The sequence below is a fragment of the Oculina patagonica genome, chromosome 12 (assembly GCF_052425735.1).
Source record: "Oculina patagonica isolate OP01 chromosome 12, crgOcupat, whole genome shotgun sequence".
NCBI lineage: Eukaryota > Metazoa > Cnidaria > Anthozoa > Scleractinia > Oculinidae > Oculina > Oculina patagonica.
The window spans coordinates 16,969,872-16,986,872 of NC_135769.1; the positions used below are offsets into that span (position 1 = coordinate 16,969,872).

At 40.2% G+C, this 17,001-nt stretch overlaps 2 protein-coding genes and 1 pseudogene across 2 annotated transcripts in view; 1 reads left to right on the forward strand and 2 right to left on the reverse strand.

The window, feature by feature from the left end:
* The window catches only part of LOC144633452 (uncharacterized), a 13,232-nt gene extending 9,147 nt beyond the window's left edge, over positions 1–4,085 (forward strand). Inside the window, exon 5 of the mRNA XM_078492323.1 lies at positions 199–4,085. Within this exon, the coding sequence (XP_078348449.1) occupies positions 199–3,869 (3,671 nt within the window). The 3' untranslated portion in view covers positions 3,870–4,085. The remainder of the gene's footprint in view (positions 1–198) is intronic.
* Positions 4,086–4,632: 547 nt separating this feature from the next.
* On the reverse strand, positions 4,633–5,921 carry LOC144633453 (allatostatin-A receptor-like; annotated as a pseudogene).
* Positions 5,922–11,959: 6,038 nt separating this feature from the next.
* On the reverse strand, positions 11,960–13,138 carry LOC144633454 (QRFP-like peptide receptor). The gene has a single exon (XM_078492324.1). It carries the CDS (start codon positions 13,136–13,138, stop codon positions 11,960–11,962), a length of 1,179 nt encoding a protein of 392 aa, XP_078348450.1.
* Positions 13,139–17,001: the final 3,863 nt, after the last annotated feature.

Sequence of the window (17,001 nt, forward strand, 5' to 3'; positions counted from 1 at the left end):
TTTGGTTTTCTTGTGCTTATGTTTATGCTTATGCATGTCACGTGAGAACCGTCTAAGAACAATGAGGGCGTTCGTTCTTTTTATGCGCTTATGTGTATGCTTGTTTTTATGCTTATACACAGTTAAAACCAGTCTTGAAAGTAAATTACCAGTAGCTTGAATACGGCAAGATTTTTACGAAATTTCGATTTCTCTCAGGTGCTGACGAAGGAGAGAGTGATTGCCTCTTTGTTTCCCACCTTACTGGGGAAGATTTACTTCATTGCGGTTCTTCTGTTATACCATGCCGGACTTTACCACAAGCACTACGGTTAGTTCGCGATGGCGGAAAGATTTGTCTTGACGGAAGGAAGAGCGAGTCACATCCATACGGCTGTTTAAGAATGGACGGTCCTAATGGAGTGAAAGGCAAACTTATAGACAAAAGTGTTACAATCCATGGTCAGTTCTCGAAGGCTCATATTTCTTGTGAACATCGCGATAGCCTAACTTTTGGTGCACATGCCAGAAATAAGTCTCTTGAAGTAACCCTCTCAAACCTTGCATTCGACAACAATGGAGTCATTTTTATCAATCTGTGCTCTTTTACCGTCTTCGTAACCAACTGCAGATTTATGAACTGTCCGTACGGTGTTGGCATGCGACAAGAAGAATCTCTTGCACAAGTCTGTCAGAAGTCGACCCTTGTAGTTACGGCTAGTGAATTCTGGTACAACAAATATTCTATATTTGTCTACGTGTTTAATGAGTTCTTCAATCTGACAATCTCGCGGTGCCTTTTCGAGGGCAAAAAAGGACGGTTTAAAGTAATCTCGGAATCTAGAAATACAACAGGCGCTGTTCATGTCTGGTCAACAATACAGTTGAAAAAGAGGATCCGTACACATACCTTTATCACCGATTCCATCTTTCGTCAGCTTGGCCACGAAGACAACAGCTTTGCATTGGCAGTCTCGGTTCATGATATTTATAGCGCTGGATATGTGTCATTATTGAACACATCGTTTATAAACAACGAAAACTCCATTTGTGTTCAAGGTGGAATTGATTTGCGATTGACAGAAGTGAACATTAACTCAACATTTTCATATGCAATTGTAGCCGGTGGTTCTCCAAAGTTGGTACAAAGAGTAGTTGGTGTAAAGGTTTTCCTAGATCGATGCATTCTAGTGAACAACAGGGTTGGCATAAGAATGGCAACAACCACTTGTTTGGCGAGTCGCCATTATTGCACAGCAAGTGACCAAACACTTGTTGTTAAAAACAGCCTTTTTCTAGGAGGTCCCGAAACACGAGGCAACGGTGATGCAATCAGGTTTTTTGTAGAAAATAACATGAAAATGTTAGAACCTTTCAATTCGAGGTTTGGGTTTGAAGCACAGCTTAGACTTGAAAACGTTACATTTCAAGGATTACATGACTGTGCATTGTCTGTTGGTGCAGACAAGCTTGTCTATGGGCTGATCTCGGTAAAAAACTGCAAGTTTCTTAACAACCACCAGTTTGTGTATCGATTAGATGCACGGGCAACTGTACAAGTAGAATTTCAAAACGACGACCCGCCCAAATGTCCACGCAAAAGAGAAGGCGAGAAAAGTAGCAACCTCATATGGAGCAAGAAGTTTCAACTTCCGGTGATTTTTGAAGATACCATATTTGAAGGTAACATTGGTATATCTGGAGCTTTGAACTTGTTAAACGGCAACGTCACTTTCAGAAACTGTATCTTTAAAAACAATGAGGGAGTAACTATGGGAGGTCACGTCTATATGAAGACAGGCTACGGACGTCTCACCATCGAGAACAGCACCTTTACCCAAACAAGTTTGAAGAGACTCTCTAATGTTTCAAGCTATGGCTGTTTCCTGCGATCTGAAAGTGCTGGCTATTTGACAATAAAGAACTCATCTTTTACAGCAAGCGTCAACAGGAAATTTTATCCAATATTTGCAACTACAAAGAGCAGTTCTATAAACATCGATGAATTGTCCTTCCTGCAATGTCCAACTGGAAAGCAGATCAATCTGGAGAAAATGACAAAACAAGATGGCTTTGAATTTGTCAAAGGAAGTGAAACATGTTGGATAAACGTCAATTACATCAAGGTATTTTGTGAAGAGTGTCCTGATGGTTTTTACAGTCTACAGAGAGGATCTACCAAAGGTTTAAATATCAACAATGCTACTAGGTGCCTTAAATGCCCTTATGGAGCAACTTGTCAAAATGGAAACATTGTAGCCAAAGAAAACTTTTGGGGTTACCACATTCCAATTAGACCAGCAAATCTGCAATTTGTTCCATGCCCACTTGAATACTGTAACCATCCAAACCATCCTAACCATTTTTCATATAATGGTTGTCATGGCAGACGGTCAGGTGTGTTGTGTGGCCAATGTTTTGACGGATACAGTGAAGCGTTGTATTCTACATCCTGCAGGAAGAAAGAGGAATGCAACGATCACTGGTTTTGGATGGCGACATTTATCTACTTCGTGGTCTTTGCCATTTACGTCGTCTTTAAACCTCCTATATTCTCAATGTTATATCGGCAGAGCATGTGGTTTATAAGAACATCCGAAGGTGGCGACAATAGACAGGTGTCATCAAACGATGACGCCAGTAATGACAAACACGATGCCGGGTATCTAAAGATCGTCTTCTACTTTTATCAAGTTGCCGAGCTGGTAATGATCAAGTCCCCGGAGAAAACCCTTCACATGGTTCCTTTCATTCCACCGGTCATTGCGGTTTTTAATTTCCAGGTAAAAACTATGGACGGTAGCATTGGGTGTCCGTTTCCTGGCCTCAATGCCGTCACCAAAGAACTATTCATGTGCTTAAAGTTTCTGACAACATTGCTTTCTATTGGTTCCATCTATGTCATTCATCGAGGCATAAGTAAGTCCTTTTACCTTCCAAATCCATCACTAGCATTGTACCTGGCTGTGGCTTTGGAAACATTGTTACTTGGATACGAAACACTTGCAGATACAACCCTTAAGCTTATGCACTGCGTTCCTATTGGGCAGGATTGGCGCTTGTTTGTGGACGGCAACATTCAGTGTTGGCAGTGGTGGCAGTACCTTTTCATTGTCTTCATAGTGGTGTTCGTCATTCCCCTCGTGCTGGTGATTTTCTGGGGATCACTAATGCTTTCCAAAAACAGAGTGTCGGCCAAGGAATTCTTAATATCATGTGCTTTTCCTCTGCCTCTTCTCCTTATCTGGCTGTTTCGGTATTGTAAGACGAGAGCGAATGGAAACCAATTCGAGCTGCTTGGTGGAAATTTCAACGATACCGAAGAAATCAAGAAGGTTCTCCATGACCCATTCCGGCCTCCTTCTAATCGCGAGGATGGTACGTTGTACTGGGAAAGCGTGTTGATTGGTCGAAGATTTATTTTGCTGGCCATTCATACTTTTTCTACCGATCCCATGATACGGTTCGTCTGCCTGGACTGTGTATGTGTTCTGATTCTGCTGCATCATCTGAGGTCGAGGCCATTTCGCAACCGCAAAGCCAACTTCTGCGAAACCCTTTCCCTGTTTAGCCTGGTTACCATTTGTACATTCAGTTTAGCTGAAGTCACCTACATTTCCGAGGGACTACAGCCTACTGGACCCAATCAAAGCTTTGTCCATGTTTTGCAGTGGATAGAGATTGCTGTGCTTGGACTGCTGCCAGCTGTAGCTTGCCTCCTTGTGGTGTTTGCTACTTTATCTCAACTTATTCGTGCGCTGTACCACTGTGTTAGAGTCGTGCACAAATACACAACTCGAGCGCTGTCTCTGCGATCTTCAGGTTCTTTCTCAAGGTCCAGTCAGGTCCTCATTGAGTGGGATTATGAGGAATTATACACTGTAACATAACCTGAAAACCCATGGATCTTCAGGACACTTCGTATTTACGCAAAACTTTAACTGTTATAAATGCCGAAAGAATGGTTTCTTAGTATACGGCCTGCTTAAATGATTGAGAATAATTCAGTCATTGGATAGAAGATAGAAAATTTGTTGTATTATTCGATGTTACAGGACTAAAGGCCTATTTCTCAGCATGAACAACAATACAAAAAACTTACAATTTATAGAGCATGCAGAAAGAAACTTTTTGTTTAGATTATAGTTTGTAGCGTTTCTCACAACACTGTAAAAATTTCACTATTAAGTCAGGAGCAGCAAACGAGGAAGTTCTGTCAGTGGTCTTGGAATGTCGTTGTACTGTTTTCCCGTATCGTTTAGGGCCTTTTAAAGGGACATCTTTGTAAACTAACACAATCAAGAAACGTTTAGAGTGAATAAACCTCCATTTTTACGGTCTGCTAGTGATAACATATACTCCTGACAGTCACTGCCACGAGTTCACCATGTGTGTAAAAAAAAGTTGAAGGTTATTTTCTGAATTTCGGAGTTGAGTAATAATGGACAGAGTTACAGCAAAACTTCAAAACATAAATAAATAAAAATGACGTCAACCTTTTTACTCGATTTAAGCGCACTCAATACTTCCCAGCGAAAACTTCGCTGGGAACATGAGCAGGTTAATGTGTGTAATGTTCATTGCGAACTCAGCGAACTCAGTTAGAAAAGACATTCCTAGAGCTTCCAGCTACTTGTTGCGAAATTAGGTTTCTTACAGACTTGTTTCTGTGTTATTATTGGGTTGTACTCTTGCATAAGCCTTCAAAGTTTCGATAGTTGCTAAAGCACCTAAAGCTTCCTCAGTTCTCACATATTCCTGCAGACAAGTTGAGAACTCAGTCCCCGTGGCCCCCGCGGCCCCTGTTTCTTCATATCGCTCTGTAATTTCTGTGCATGTGGCCGTTTCTATATTCCCTATGTCTGCTGCAACGCCTGAAAATGTCAAAATCTTTCTTCTGGAATTCGCTTTGTTAAGTGCGATTGCTTTCTTGACCATCTCTTGTTTGAATGCTGAAGAAAATGAGACTGGTTGTTCTTTTGTGTTACGCGAAGAGTGCCCAGATCCAATGATTGGTTGTCCTGTTGTAGGCCCAACACGCACAACAGCTGCTGTCCTCTGGCTGTGTGACTTTTCTTGCACAACAACATATCACGGAGATGTTCACGGAAGCTTTTTATCCGAATGCTGTACAACACCGGATTAATACAGCAGTTGAAGGTGGCTAATAATGTAAAACTCTTGTCGTACCACGAACCCATAACCTCTCCACCCCAGAATGTAATGACGTAAGCTATCAAGTTCGGAATCCAGGAGACTGCGTAGATCACGCTGACCGTAATCAGCGTTATGGTAACTTGCTTTCGATACCGATGCGAAGCCCTCTGGGAAGCTTCCATATTCTCGACTGGCTTGAACCACAAGTGCTGCACTACTCTGGAGTACAGGTATACCATGATGCTTACAGGGACTATGCCTGCTAGAACCATCCAAACCAGACTGCCTATTTTGGCCTCCACGTAGCCAAAATTACCGTCACGTTTGCACAAACGTAGGTCGGGTCGATAATATCTGATTTCTATAAAGCCATGCATTTGCATCAAAATAGCAAAACTTCATCCAAGGACGATGAAGACTTTCAGACGTCGCTTTGTAAATCTACCGCGCTGGCGAAGTGGATGAATAATGGCAAAATAGCGTTCCACAGCAATGTAGACCAAGCACAGAACGGACATAGCACCACCAACCCACGCTATAGTTCCGTCTGTGAAAAATTTACACAGGTATCGGCCTGTCTGTCCTTCGGGGTGGACAATGAATGGCATCATAATGTACTGAATACTTATGGCTAAGGAGAGAATCATGTCGGCGACAGCCAAATTGACCTGTAGATAATTGAGTGTGGTCTTCATGGGCTTGTTGACAAGGACAGTTAAAATGACCAGCGTGTTGCCGACCAGGGATATAAGTAAAAGGATTGATTGCACCACGATAAATATCATCTTAACAAGAATTCAGAGTCACTTTGATCTAAAAGTGAAAACACATAGTGAGAGACTAATGATAGCTGTCTCACTAAAAGCAATCAGTATGGATATTGCACATTCATCAGTCACCTACATAGACTAAATATCTAAGCCAAGTACATCGATTTTACCACAATAAAAATAACATAACTAACAGGAGATTAGGAACATAGGCGTACGGGCACCTTCGGACCTGGGGGGGGCGGAGACCTTATTGCCCGAAAAAATTCTGAAAAATGACATGCGTTTAAAGTCGAATAAAGAAGCATATAAAAATAATGGACAAAAAACGTGAATTGAAATAGTTGCGTACAAACCTTGCTTGGTTAAAGGAAACGATAGTTTCGTTGTGCTGCCCGAAGATCAGTCAATGCACTGTATCCTTTTTCTTCGGAAATTCCACTCCAGATCAACAAAAATTTTAATGTTTTTGGGGAGCCAATTTACATTGTTTTTGCCCCACATGTAAGTTATACAAAAGTGAATGAAACATTCAGGGTTAAATAGGGTATAACATTTCATTGAAAGTTTTGAGCTAGCGCTTAGAACTTACTGATTTGAGTCAAAAGCATTAGCTTATCACATTTGTAACAGCTTTGTTCCAGGTCTTACACTGGATCCACCACGCGCAAACGTTCAAGCTATATGAAAAAGCCCACCTTCTGGTCGCCAGAAGGTGGGCAATGATTGCAATTAAGCAATCTGGGAGCAGTGTTACGCAGAATTTGCAAGAAAATAGAACATGATTATAGTAATTTTCGAGAGGAAACGAAAGCAGATAAATGAGAAATTTAGACTTTTAAACCACAAATTTCGGTATATTTCCAATACTTTTTCTGTTTATTTAATTCGTTTTGATCGTTATGTTGAGATTTTGTCGGCTTACTTCCCGCCTCGCCCCCCCCCCCCCCCCCCCCCCCCTCGCCTCGTACGCCTATGATTATGAAATTACAAAAAGTGATAATATTATACCCATCTCGTAGCTTTTTCTTATTTCTTGAACGAGGAATACCAGCAAATAACGAATCCCTATAAATCCCTTTCACATTCTGTATTGGTTCGGTGGTCCCTATTGCAAATACATTACTGTGTTTTGGAGAAAAATTATAATTCATACTTCGACTATTAAAAGAAGTTCGGAAGAAGATTCTGTAGTAATTCCTTCCAACTACAGTACTTACCCGCTTATAAGAACCTGCAATTTAAGAACCTGTTAGCCTTAAAATATCAATTTAGACCCATTTACATAAGAACCTATTAAGCCTAAAATTTGAAACAGGTTTTTATAGAAACGTTCTTATAGAAATTAACCTAAAAAAACAACTTCATGCAAAAAAACATAACTCGAAAGTTAAGTAGTGAACTTGAACATGTATACACTTCTAAATTAGGCGACTTTTTGGCTTAATAAACAAGTTTGACTAGTGAAAGTTGCTTATTAAACAAAAAAGACTCTGTTTTAGCATTAAATTAATATACATGCGACCTTTCTACCATTCACAGGTGTATAATATATTTCTCATTAAATAAGAAGCTATTTAAGAATCTGCGTAGCCTAAAATTCCACTAAGCACCATAGGCGTACGGGCCGGGGGGGCAGGGGGGGCTGCAGCCCCCCCAAATTTTGGGCAACTCAGATTTTTTGGGCAGCAAGAGAAATTTGGGCAAAGCCAGTTTTTTAAGAAGTTTTTTCTTCGAAGGGATAGATTATTCACACAAGACAGTGATTGCTTAGCACCTGACGAGTTTCTGGTTAAAAGTGAAGGGGGTCATTTGTTGATATTCATATTTGTAAATTTTTACTGTTGGGCACTGTTATGCAAATATCTGTCACAGTTAAACACCTGTTAAAAAGAAAGCTTCTCCGTGTTGCTAAATTTTTACAAAATCGACGGCGAGATTCTGGAAGCAGAAAATGTGCGCAAGTTTTCGTCGTTTTCGCGGATTAGGCTACATGACTGTTTCATAAATACTATTTAAATTCTAGCGACAATGCAAGAAAATGATCTATTTGATAAGTTTTCAGAGTTTTCTTACGTGGTTCATATCCATGCAGTGATACCTGATACGTACATCGTGTTCTGCACAACGATCATTTAGTGTGTTTCACAGATTGAAAACTTACCTCTGCAGCACCTGATGGGACGACAACGTAAAAAAAAACCCAAATGTTTCTCGTCCCCGCCTGCTTCATTTTTTGGGGCCGCCACTCTTTTTTTATTTTTTGGAAAAGTTAGAACGAACAAAAACCAACCATGTTTACTTTCACTTTGTACGGAGTAAGACTAGGTCCGTACTGGATAGGTCAATTACCTTGCAGGATTTAATTATAAAGTTCGCTTCTGGCCAGGAGAATTTGACGATGGAGGAAAAAAACATCGATATTCGAACAACACGGGTATGAAATGCAACAAAATAATCAATAATTAAAAAGAACAAAATATGCGCCCGCCCGCTCTCTTTTTCATAGAAATCCGGACGAAAAACATTTATTTATTATTACTTGTCATCGCACTTGTATTAGCATTTAATGGGCATATTCCAACTTTGTAGTCAACAATGACATGGATCTTATCGTTAATAACTTCGGCCGTCGAAATGGTAGAGTTATATGAGCTCATATGATAGATTCTATGATAGATGTTAGTGCATCGTTTGACCCTCGTTTCTTCTCGACTGTTTGGTAAAAATTTGGGCAACAAGCGAAAATTTTTTGGGCAAATGTCTCGCCGCCCCCCCTGGCAAAAAATTGCCCGTACGCTTATGCTAAGCACCATTTACATAAGAACCCGTTTAGGCTAAATTTGAAAAATTGGGTTCTTATAAGCGGGTAAGTACTGTATAGCATCCAAAGTAACAACGAGGGTCTTTATTTTTGAAACTTAACGATATCATATAATACGAAATTTTGCGCTGGAGCCTACTTACGATTTCTCGAATGGCGGCAAATGGTAGAGCACACCTTGAAAGCACTGTGTTGGTGAAAGAAACGCTTCAGTGACATATAGCTTTGGTTTGGACAAATTCATGGCCTCGAAAACCTTTCGGCCCTTTGATGTACAAATAGCCTAAACTTTATTTCATAATTCTCTTACTTGAAGTTGACTGTTTGTTTGTTGTTTGTTTGAGAAGGACTGCGATTGACTCAAGTTCCAAACAAAAGTAAACAAAAAAGGCACATGAAGAAATAATAAGATTACTCAGCGGTACTTTTTATCTATTGTTACTGATGCTGATTAAATATCTCTCATTTTTATTTATATACTTTAAAATTATACTCCTTTGCTTGGTGCTTGGCTTCACAATCACTGTTCACGAAGAGTTATATTTTTGTAAAACGAGCTTTTCTGGATTTTAATAAACAACGAAATCTTCGACCAAGATTGAAAACATGCACATGAGTACTTTTCTTCCTAACAAAATTGTTCAGAAATCTATTAATGCAAATATTATTTTTTCGTGTTTTCTATTTCCGTAAGAATAAGCACTTTTTGATTACTTTGCCATCCTGCGGAGGTTTTATTGGATTTTTCATTTTCACAAAACAAAAAGCCTTTTATAAGAAGCTCTACACACGCGAACGGTAATTGTACACAGGAAACAAATGCATTAGACTCCTGTCAAGGTTTATACAATTTAGTTCCTCTCAAGAGGGAAAACACTCATTGATCGTGGTCATAATATTGTACACTCCCCAGGTTTAGGACTAAACGGTTCAAGGGGTCTTTTATAAAGAGATGTGTTTTCTATTTGTGTAGAACTTTATTATTGAATTGGCATCGATGGCCTTTTGGTAACTTTCATCTTTTATGTATTGTAAAATTATTGCATAAAGTAAACTGAGTATATAGGTGCTGTTAATAAAACCTTGTATTGACTTCCGTCTGCCAGGATTCGACAAATCTATTATTGTCATTTACATTCTGGAAGCGCAGATCTAATTCATCGACAACTCGGTTCTCTTTGTTCTTGGTCTGTATGCGCCGATATGTCAATCATAACAATTGACTGACGTCTTGAAATTAATATAGTTTTGTCAGCCATTAAAAGGAATGTGACTTTCTCTTTCATTCGCTACCTTTTTCTTCTTCTTGCATAAATAAGTAAAACAAGGAAATGCAGTACAAAGAGTTATATTTACTGTATTACTTTACTTTAATTAGACTTTATATTTAACCTGGGAGTTATTGACAAATTTATTAGTCAAGAGCAAGGTAGGCAATGACAACAATGATGAAAGCGAATTTATATGCAGTGCTTTTTCTCGTTTTGGAAATCACTAACAGAAGGTCTAAGAACCCCACAACGCTTATACTCATACGGCTGCTTTTATATCTCGGGTCTACTTTTCTAGACTAAGTTTTCTTACTGACTGAGTTACAGACCACAGACATACTTTGTCCAGCAAGTGTTTTTTCTTTCATAAAACGGATAACGTTTAAAAAAAACACCAACCTCCTTACTTTTTAATTTAGCAGTCTTTTTATACCGCTACGTATGGTCTTTATCATAACTCAATACTTCGCTGCAAAACCTTCGCAGAGAACATGAGCAAGTTAGTAGTATGGAAGGCTTGTTTTAAACCACTTTTTTTGAGCAGGATCTTATTAGCGTGAGCAGGGATACATTAACTGGGTGACGTCATAGAACAGTGAATAAAATGCGGTGGGTTTAATTAAACTGTGGGTGATTTCATGTTCTATTCTTCCCTTTGTTGATATAACCAGAGTCCAGGTTTGTCATGTTTTATTTTTTTTCTTGGCTGGTATAACCGGGTTGACAGGATTTACTCTTTGGATCACAGTAGCGGTTCAATTATCATTATTATTGTATTATGGGCATCAGTACTAGTTGCATTGTTTTTCATTCTATTTGAAATCCCTGGAAGAACCATTAAGCATGTAATTATGCAACTTTCTTATCGCATAGATTATCAATTCAAGCATCATTGTTTTCAATAAAAGGCTTTATACTCGATGCGCTAGAGTGAAATCAGTGATAAAAGAGTTTTTAGTCCTAAGCAAAAACATTTGCAAAATTTCTTTTTTCTCCATCAAAATTCTTTTGCTTGCCACCGCCACGATTCTATTGTCCTGCACCACCACCACCACAATTCTAGCCGCCCTCTCCTCCTCCTCCTCCTCCTCCTTAATTCTATTGTTTACCTCTTCCTCGTCTGCCTCCTCCTCCTCTACAGTGCTATTATTTTCTTTCTTCGTCCACAACCACCGCCACCACCACTACGACCGCTACCGTCACCACCGCGACCAGTGATTGTGGTGGTAGCAGTGATTATGGTACAAAAAAAATTGTGTTGGCAGTGGTGGTGGTGGTGTGTGTTCGTGGAGGCGGTGCAGGAGGTGGTGGTTGCGGAGGAGGAGGAGGAGGAGGAGGAGGAGGAGGAGGAGGAGAAGGAGGAGGTGGTGGAAGTGGTGGTGGTGGTGACCGTAGCGGTGGTGGTGGTGGAGGTGGTTGTGGACGAGGAAAACAATAGAATTGTGGTTCATGGAATTGTGGTGGTGGTTTAGGACAATAGAATCGTGGTGGTGGTGGCGGTGGTAGTGGTGGTGGCGGTGGTAAACAATACAATTGTGGTGGTGGACATTATGCAATTTTTTTAAGCGCTTTTATCACTAATTTTACGCGCATCCAGTATAAAACCATTGTTTGAAGTTAATGATGTCTACATATGACAAGTCATGTCTGCATACCGTATTTTCTCAATTAAACGCCGGGCACCGATTAATCTCGCCGGGTCTCCAAGGTAGAGTGGTAAGTAAGCCTTTTAGGCATTTATTTGAGGTGTGTAATATGCTTTAGGTATGATGGCAAGATACATTCATGTCACAAATAATGTCTAAAAACCCTTGTTTAATAATCATTTTGCTCAAATAAACTGCACCGTTCAAATAAACGCCGGATCCAGAGAACCAAATTTGAAATAAACGCCGGGGGCGTTTAATTGATAAAATACGGTAATTACAAACTTTATGGCACCTAAAGCTTCCCAGTTCTCATATTTTCTGCGGGCAAGTTGGGCAAGCAGTCCCAGCTTCTCCTGTTACTTGTTTACTCTCTGTAAATGTTGTGCATGTGGCCGTTTCTATTTTCTTTATGTCTGCTGCAGCGTCAGAAAATGTCAAAGATTTTCTCCTGGATTCCACTTCGTTAAGTGGTGTTTCCGACGAGGTAATTTTTCCTGAGGAAAATGAGAATGGTGTTGATGCTGCTGTGTTACGAGCAGGTTCCTCACATCCATTGATTGGTTGCCCTGTTGCAGGCCCCACATGCACAACAGCTGCCTGTCCTCTTGCTGTTTGCTTTTTCTTGCACAATAGCATGTCACGGAGATGCTCACGGAAGCTTTTTATCCGCATGCTGTACAACACCGGATTGATACAAGAGTTGAAGGTTACCGATAATGTACCACTCTTATCGTACCACGAACCCATAACCACTCCATCCCAGGATTTTAAGACGTAAGCTGTTAAGTTCGGAATCCAGGACACTGCGTAGATCAGGCTGACCGTAATCAGCGTTATGGCAACTTGCTTACGATAGCGTAGTGAAGCCCTCTGGGAAGCGTCCAAATTCCCGACTGGCTTGAACCACAAGTGATGCACTACTCTGGAGTACATGTATGTCATGATGCTTACAGGGACTATGCCTGCTAGAACCATCCAAGCCAGACTTCCCACTTTGGCCTCCACGTAGCCAAAGCTACCGTCACCTTTGCACAAACGTAGGTCGGGTCGATAATATCTGATTTCTATAAAGCCATGCGTTTGCATCAAAATAGCAAAACTCCATCCAAGGACGACGAAGACTTTCAGACGTCGCTTTGTAAATCTACCGCGCTGGCGAAGTGGATGGATAATGGCAAAGTAGCGTTCAACAGTGATGTAGACCAGGCACAGGATAGATACAGCACCACCAACCCACGCCATATTTCCGTCTGTGACAAATGTACACAGGTATCGACCTGCCTCTCCTTCGGGGTGGGCAATAAATGGCATCATAACGTACTGGATACCTATGGACGAGGCGAACATCATGTCGGCGACGGCCAAGTTTACCAGTAGATAATTGAGCGTAGTCTGCATGGGCTTGTTGATGAGGACAGTTAAAATGACAAGCGTATTGCCGACCAGGGATATAAGTACAAGGATTGATAACACCACGATGAATATCATCTTAACAAGAATTCAAAACACAAAGAGAGTTTAATGTTTAGCTTTTTACCGGTACTAACTGGGAGAAATAAGAAAAGAAGCAGTAAAAAATAATAAAGAAAAAATAATGCGCTGAAAATAACAGTCTCAAAAAGGCAATAAAATTTCACGGTTGGTGGTAAATCTCGATAAAATTGAAAGTAGTGAGCTGCTTAGATACTTGATGTTTTGTTTGGTGCTCGACCTGTCAAACAATATTCTATTGGGTCTGTTGTGATGAGGAATTCTCACTGAACCCGAACATTGCAAAAAGATCGGAAGAAGACCCTCTAATTCCTACCTCCAACAATTCTCTACAAAGACTTTAAGCGTCATATTAACGGTACAAATTTCCGCTGCCCAAAGTACCGACTCTTCGAAAGTAGTAGTAGCGACCTTACGAAACCATGTCGGCGACGGCAACGAGAACGTTGCCAAACAAAAGGTTAAATGCGCGCAATAATGGGATAGCATAGCACGTGCGTTATCCATCTTGGTACATTTCTTTGTCGACCTCTGAAAACTAACGACGTGAAATGACCAAAATTCTGCGTAGTCTGGAGAACGTGGATTTTTTGTGTTTAGAACTTCAGCGGCACCAACATGTTCAATTCGAGCTTAGTTTAGACACCAATGAACGCACTAAATAAATAACGATAGTTGCGATATTGTTAAGTAAAAAAAATCATTTTTTGGTAGACCTTGTCGACAGCGTCGCTGTCGTGGTTTCGAAAGGTCCCTAGTGCCCCTAAAATAGCAATGGAAAACGCTGATACTTCCGAAAGCACCGAGGATCAATAAGAACTGTTACAGTATTGCCTACTAACTATTCTACGCATTGAGCCAAATGGTGCGGTACATAGCGTTGGTTCGGGCTGAGTTACTGCTTAAACCAGCGAGGGTGACGTATAAAAAGCTTTTATAGGCAAGCCTTCAAAAATGTTCATCTCTTCATGTTATAATATAATAAAGAATCTCGATATTTCTTCATTCGCTTTCGATGTTTTTGTTTAATCTTGTTCGGAGCTTTAACAGCTGTAGTATTTCTCGAACCAAAATCCAAACAAACAATCAACTTTGACTCAGAAAATGATGATTAAAAATTGAAGCTTTTTGTACGTCGCTCATACATTTCGAACATTTTAGCTGTCACTCAAATCCTCTTAAAATCGATTTTTTTTAAACTTACAGCCTTGATCCAACTCCTTGATCCTTGTAAATTAACGCTTATGAAGCAGTTTTTTCTATGACTGCCCCTGTGAGCAATCAAGATGAAGCAAATCATGTTTTGTGATTGGCTAGCCGAGTGGTCAAGATGGTGCTATTTCGGGATGGCCGGTTATGTCGCTGCGGGAGAGAAAACCGTTTTACTGACGTTGGTCCAAAAAGTTTTCCCTCGTAAATTTGCACTATGAAAAATATTTAATTTAAACGGCATTACAAAATCTTAGTAAAAAAATATGCTAAACGGGATGAAGGACTAACTGAACAACTTAAGGATCAGTAACTTCTTAGTTTTGAAGGCGGTAGGTGTAAGCGTTTTAGTTTTGAGAATTGTCCGGCAAATTGAACAGAAGGCTTTTAACAAACACATTTGTTAGCTATTCTGACTCGCCAAATAGTCCATTTTACAGTTGTTTGCCAAGTGACCTGGGCTTTGAATGGTAGTGAGGCTGGAGGTGACCTTGCATTGATACAAACCTCTCTGCTTTATCATGTAAATGCAAACTAGTTTGCATCAAAACAGCATGATTAACACAACAAAAGCAGTAAGGTCTGTATCAAAACAAGGTCACCTCCAGCCTCACTTTCATTCAAAGGCCACGCCACTGAGCAGAAAACTGTAAAATGGACTATTTTTCTTTGTCCCATGCTCGAGTCATGTCGAAAAAGGTCTTCTTCGTTATTTATCACCGAGCTCAAATTTACCATCTGCCGTTTATTAAACAACTCAATAATAAATAAGAAAGAGACGATTCCTAGAACGGGGTATGATATTTTGAATGCAACAAGCCAGGATAGGGTATTAAAAATTGACCTATTTCTTAAACGGGGTATCATTTTGCATGTAAATTCTTTAAAAAATAGTGTTAATTTGGAGTCCCGGCCGGCACATATCCAATTCAATATTCCACTCTGAAAGCAACAAACAAGAAGAGCTCTATGAAATCCAGAAGGACGGACGCAAGATGCATAGCAATATCTACATCTTACATTTATTAACGTTATCATGAATTGGATGTTTTTTGTGTACTTTTGAGGAAAGAAAAAATGGGATTCGAGATAGCGATGAAAAAAAGTGCAGGATGCGGGATTTGCATGGAAAGGAGCGAAAATGCGGAATCAGGACCCGACCCACCCACTCCCCCCCCCCCCCCCCATATCCACTTTTTAAAACCTTATCACGACTAATTCATGCTATAAATATATCCTTTTTATGCTCTTTGCCTCTTTCATCTTGATATCTTACGCGGTAGCGCCTAGTATTGGCCCAGCTGGGCTAGCTGAGTGCTGTATGCCACGAAGATATATAGGCTACTACCAACTTAGTAATAATTCGGGCTGCGCTATAGCTAGTAGGCACGCCGCTCTTCATCATTCACATTATAATCACTAGTAAGAGTACGTAAGCATCAGAGAGATATGATAAGCGGCTTGTACATTAATCACAGGAGACTCGAAGTACCTTAATGTTACAGTGGTATTTCTTTGCGCCTGCATAAGTCTATATGTCTTGCTACAAATGCAACAGCTTGCATTATAATGCAATACCAAAACAGAAAAACTCCCCCCCCCCCCCCAATAACTTTGAAACTCCCTACGTCTGTTCGCAGTTCTAACAGCCCCGTGTTAAAATAAGTTTAATGCCGGATGAGGCTTAAAATCAAGGCAAGATGCCGGATAGGAAAATACTGGTGGAAAAATAAATAAAATTGTTTTGGTGAGAAAGGAAGAGACGCCTTCCTTTTTGGCGGGTACGCAAAAAAAAAAATATAGGATGCCCTGAAATTATACGCGAGATGCGGGATCTAACACATCAAAAATGGCAACTACAGTATCAACAATCCATAATTCTTTTTGCCCTATTTTATTCTTTTATAATTCTACACATTAGTAAACTATTATTTCATCGTTAACAGAATAAAAAAACGTAATAACATTGTGTAATAATTGTTGAAATATGCGTAACACAAGATAGCCCAAAGGGGCTTTGATTCTTCTTCTTGCAAAAATTAGTAAAAACCCATGAAGTTATCAACAATGACACGAGCTTGGGACAAAGAAAAATTCTGAGTCCCCGACGGGAATCAAACCCATGGCCTCCCAGATACCAGTTGGGTGCTCTTACCAACTGAGCTACGAGAGACTCGTGGTGAGCTGGGCCATTTACTACGTTGATATGTGATACGCGTCCTGCATACTGCTAAGATCAGCAATGTGGAAATCATCAAGTCCAGCTCACCACGAGTCTCTCGTAGCTCAGTTGGTTAGAGCGCCCAACCGGTATCTAGGAGGCCATGGGTTCGATTCCCGTGCTCGTGTTATTGTTGATAACTTTATCTTCATTATTTATCACCGAGCTTAAAATTTACCATCTTTATTATTTACTAGTTAACTTTATATTTAACATGCGAGTTATTGACAAATTTATCAGTCAAAAGCAACTTAGGTAATGACAACAATGATGAAAGCGAATTTATATGCAATGCTTATTCTCGTTTTGCAAATCACAAACAGGAGGTCTGAGAGCCCAACAACGCTTTTACTCATACGGCTGCTTTTATTTCTCAGGTCCACTTTTCTACACAGGGCACAGAGGAGTCAAGTTTGTCCGCAATTTAAAA

Excerpts from the sequence above, each read along its gene's own strand:
- LOC144633454 (XM_078492324.1), bottom strand. The coding sequence starts at position 13,138 with ATGATATTCATCGTGGTGTTATCAATCCTTGTACTTATATCCCTGGTC.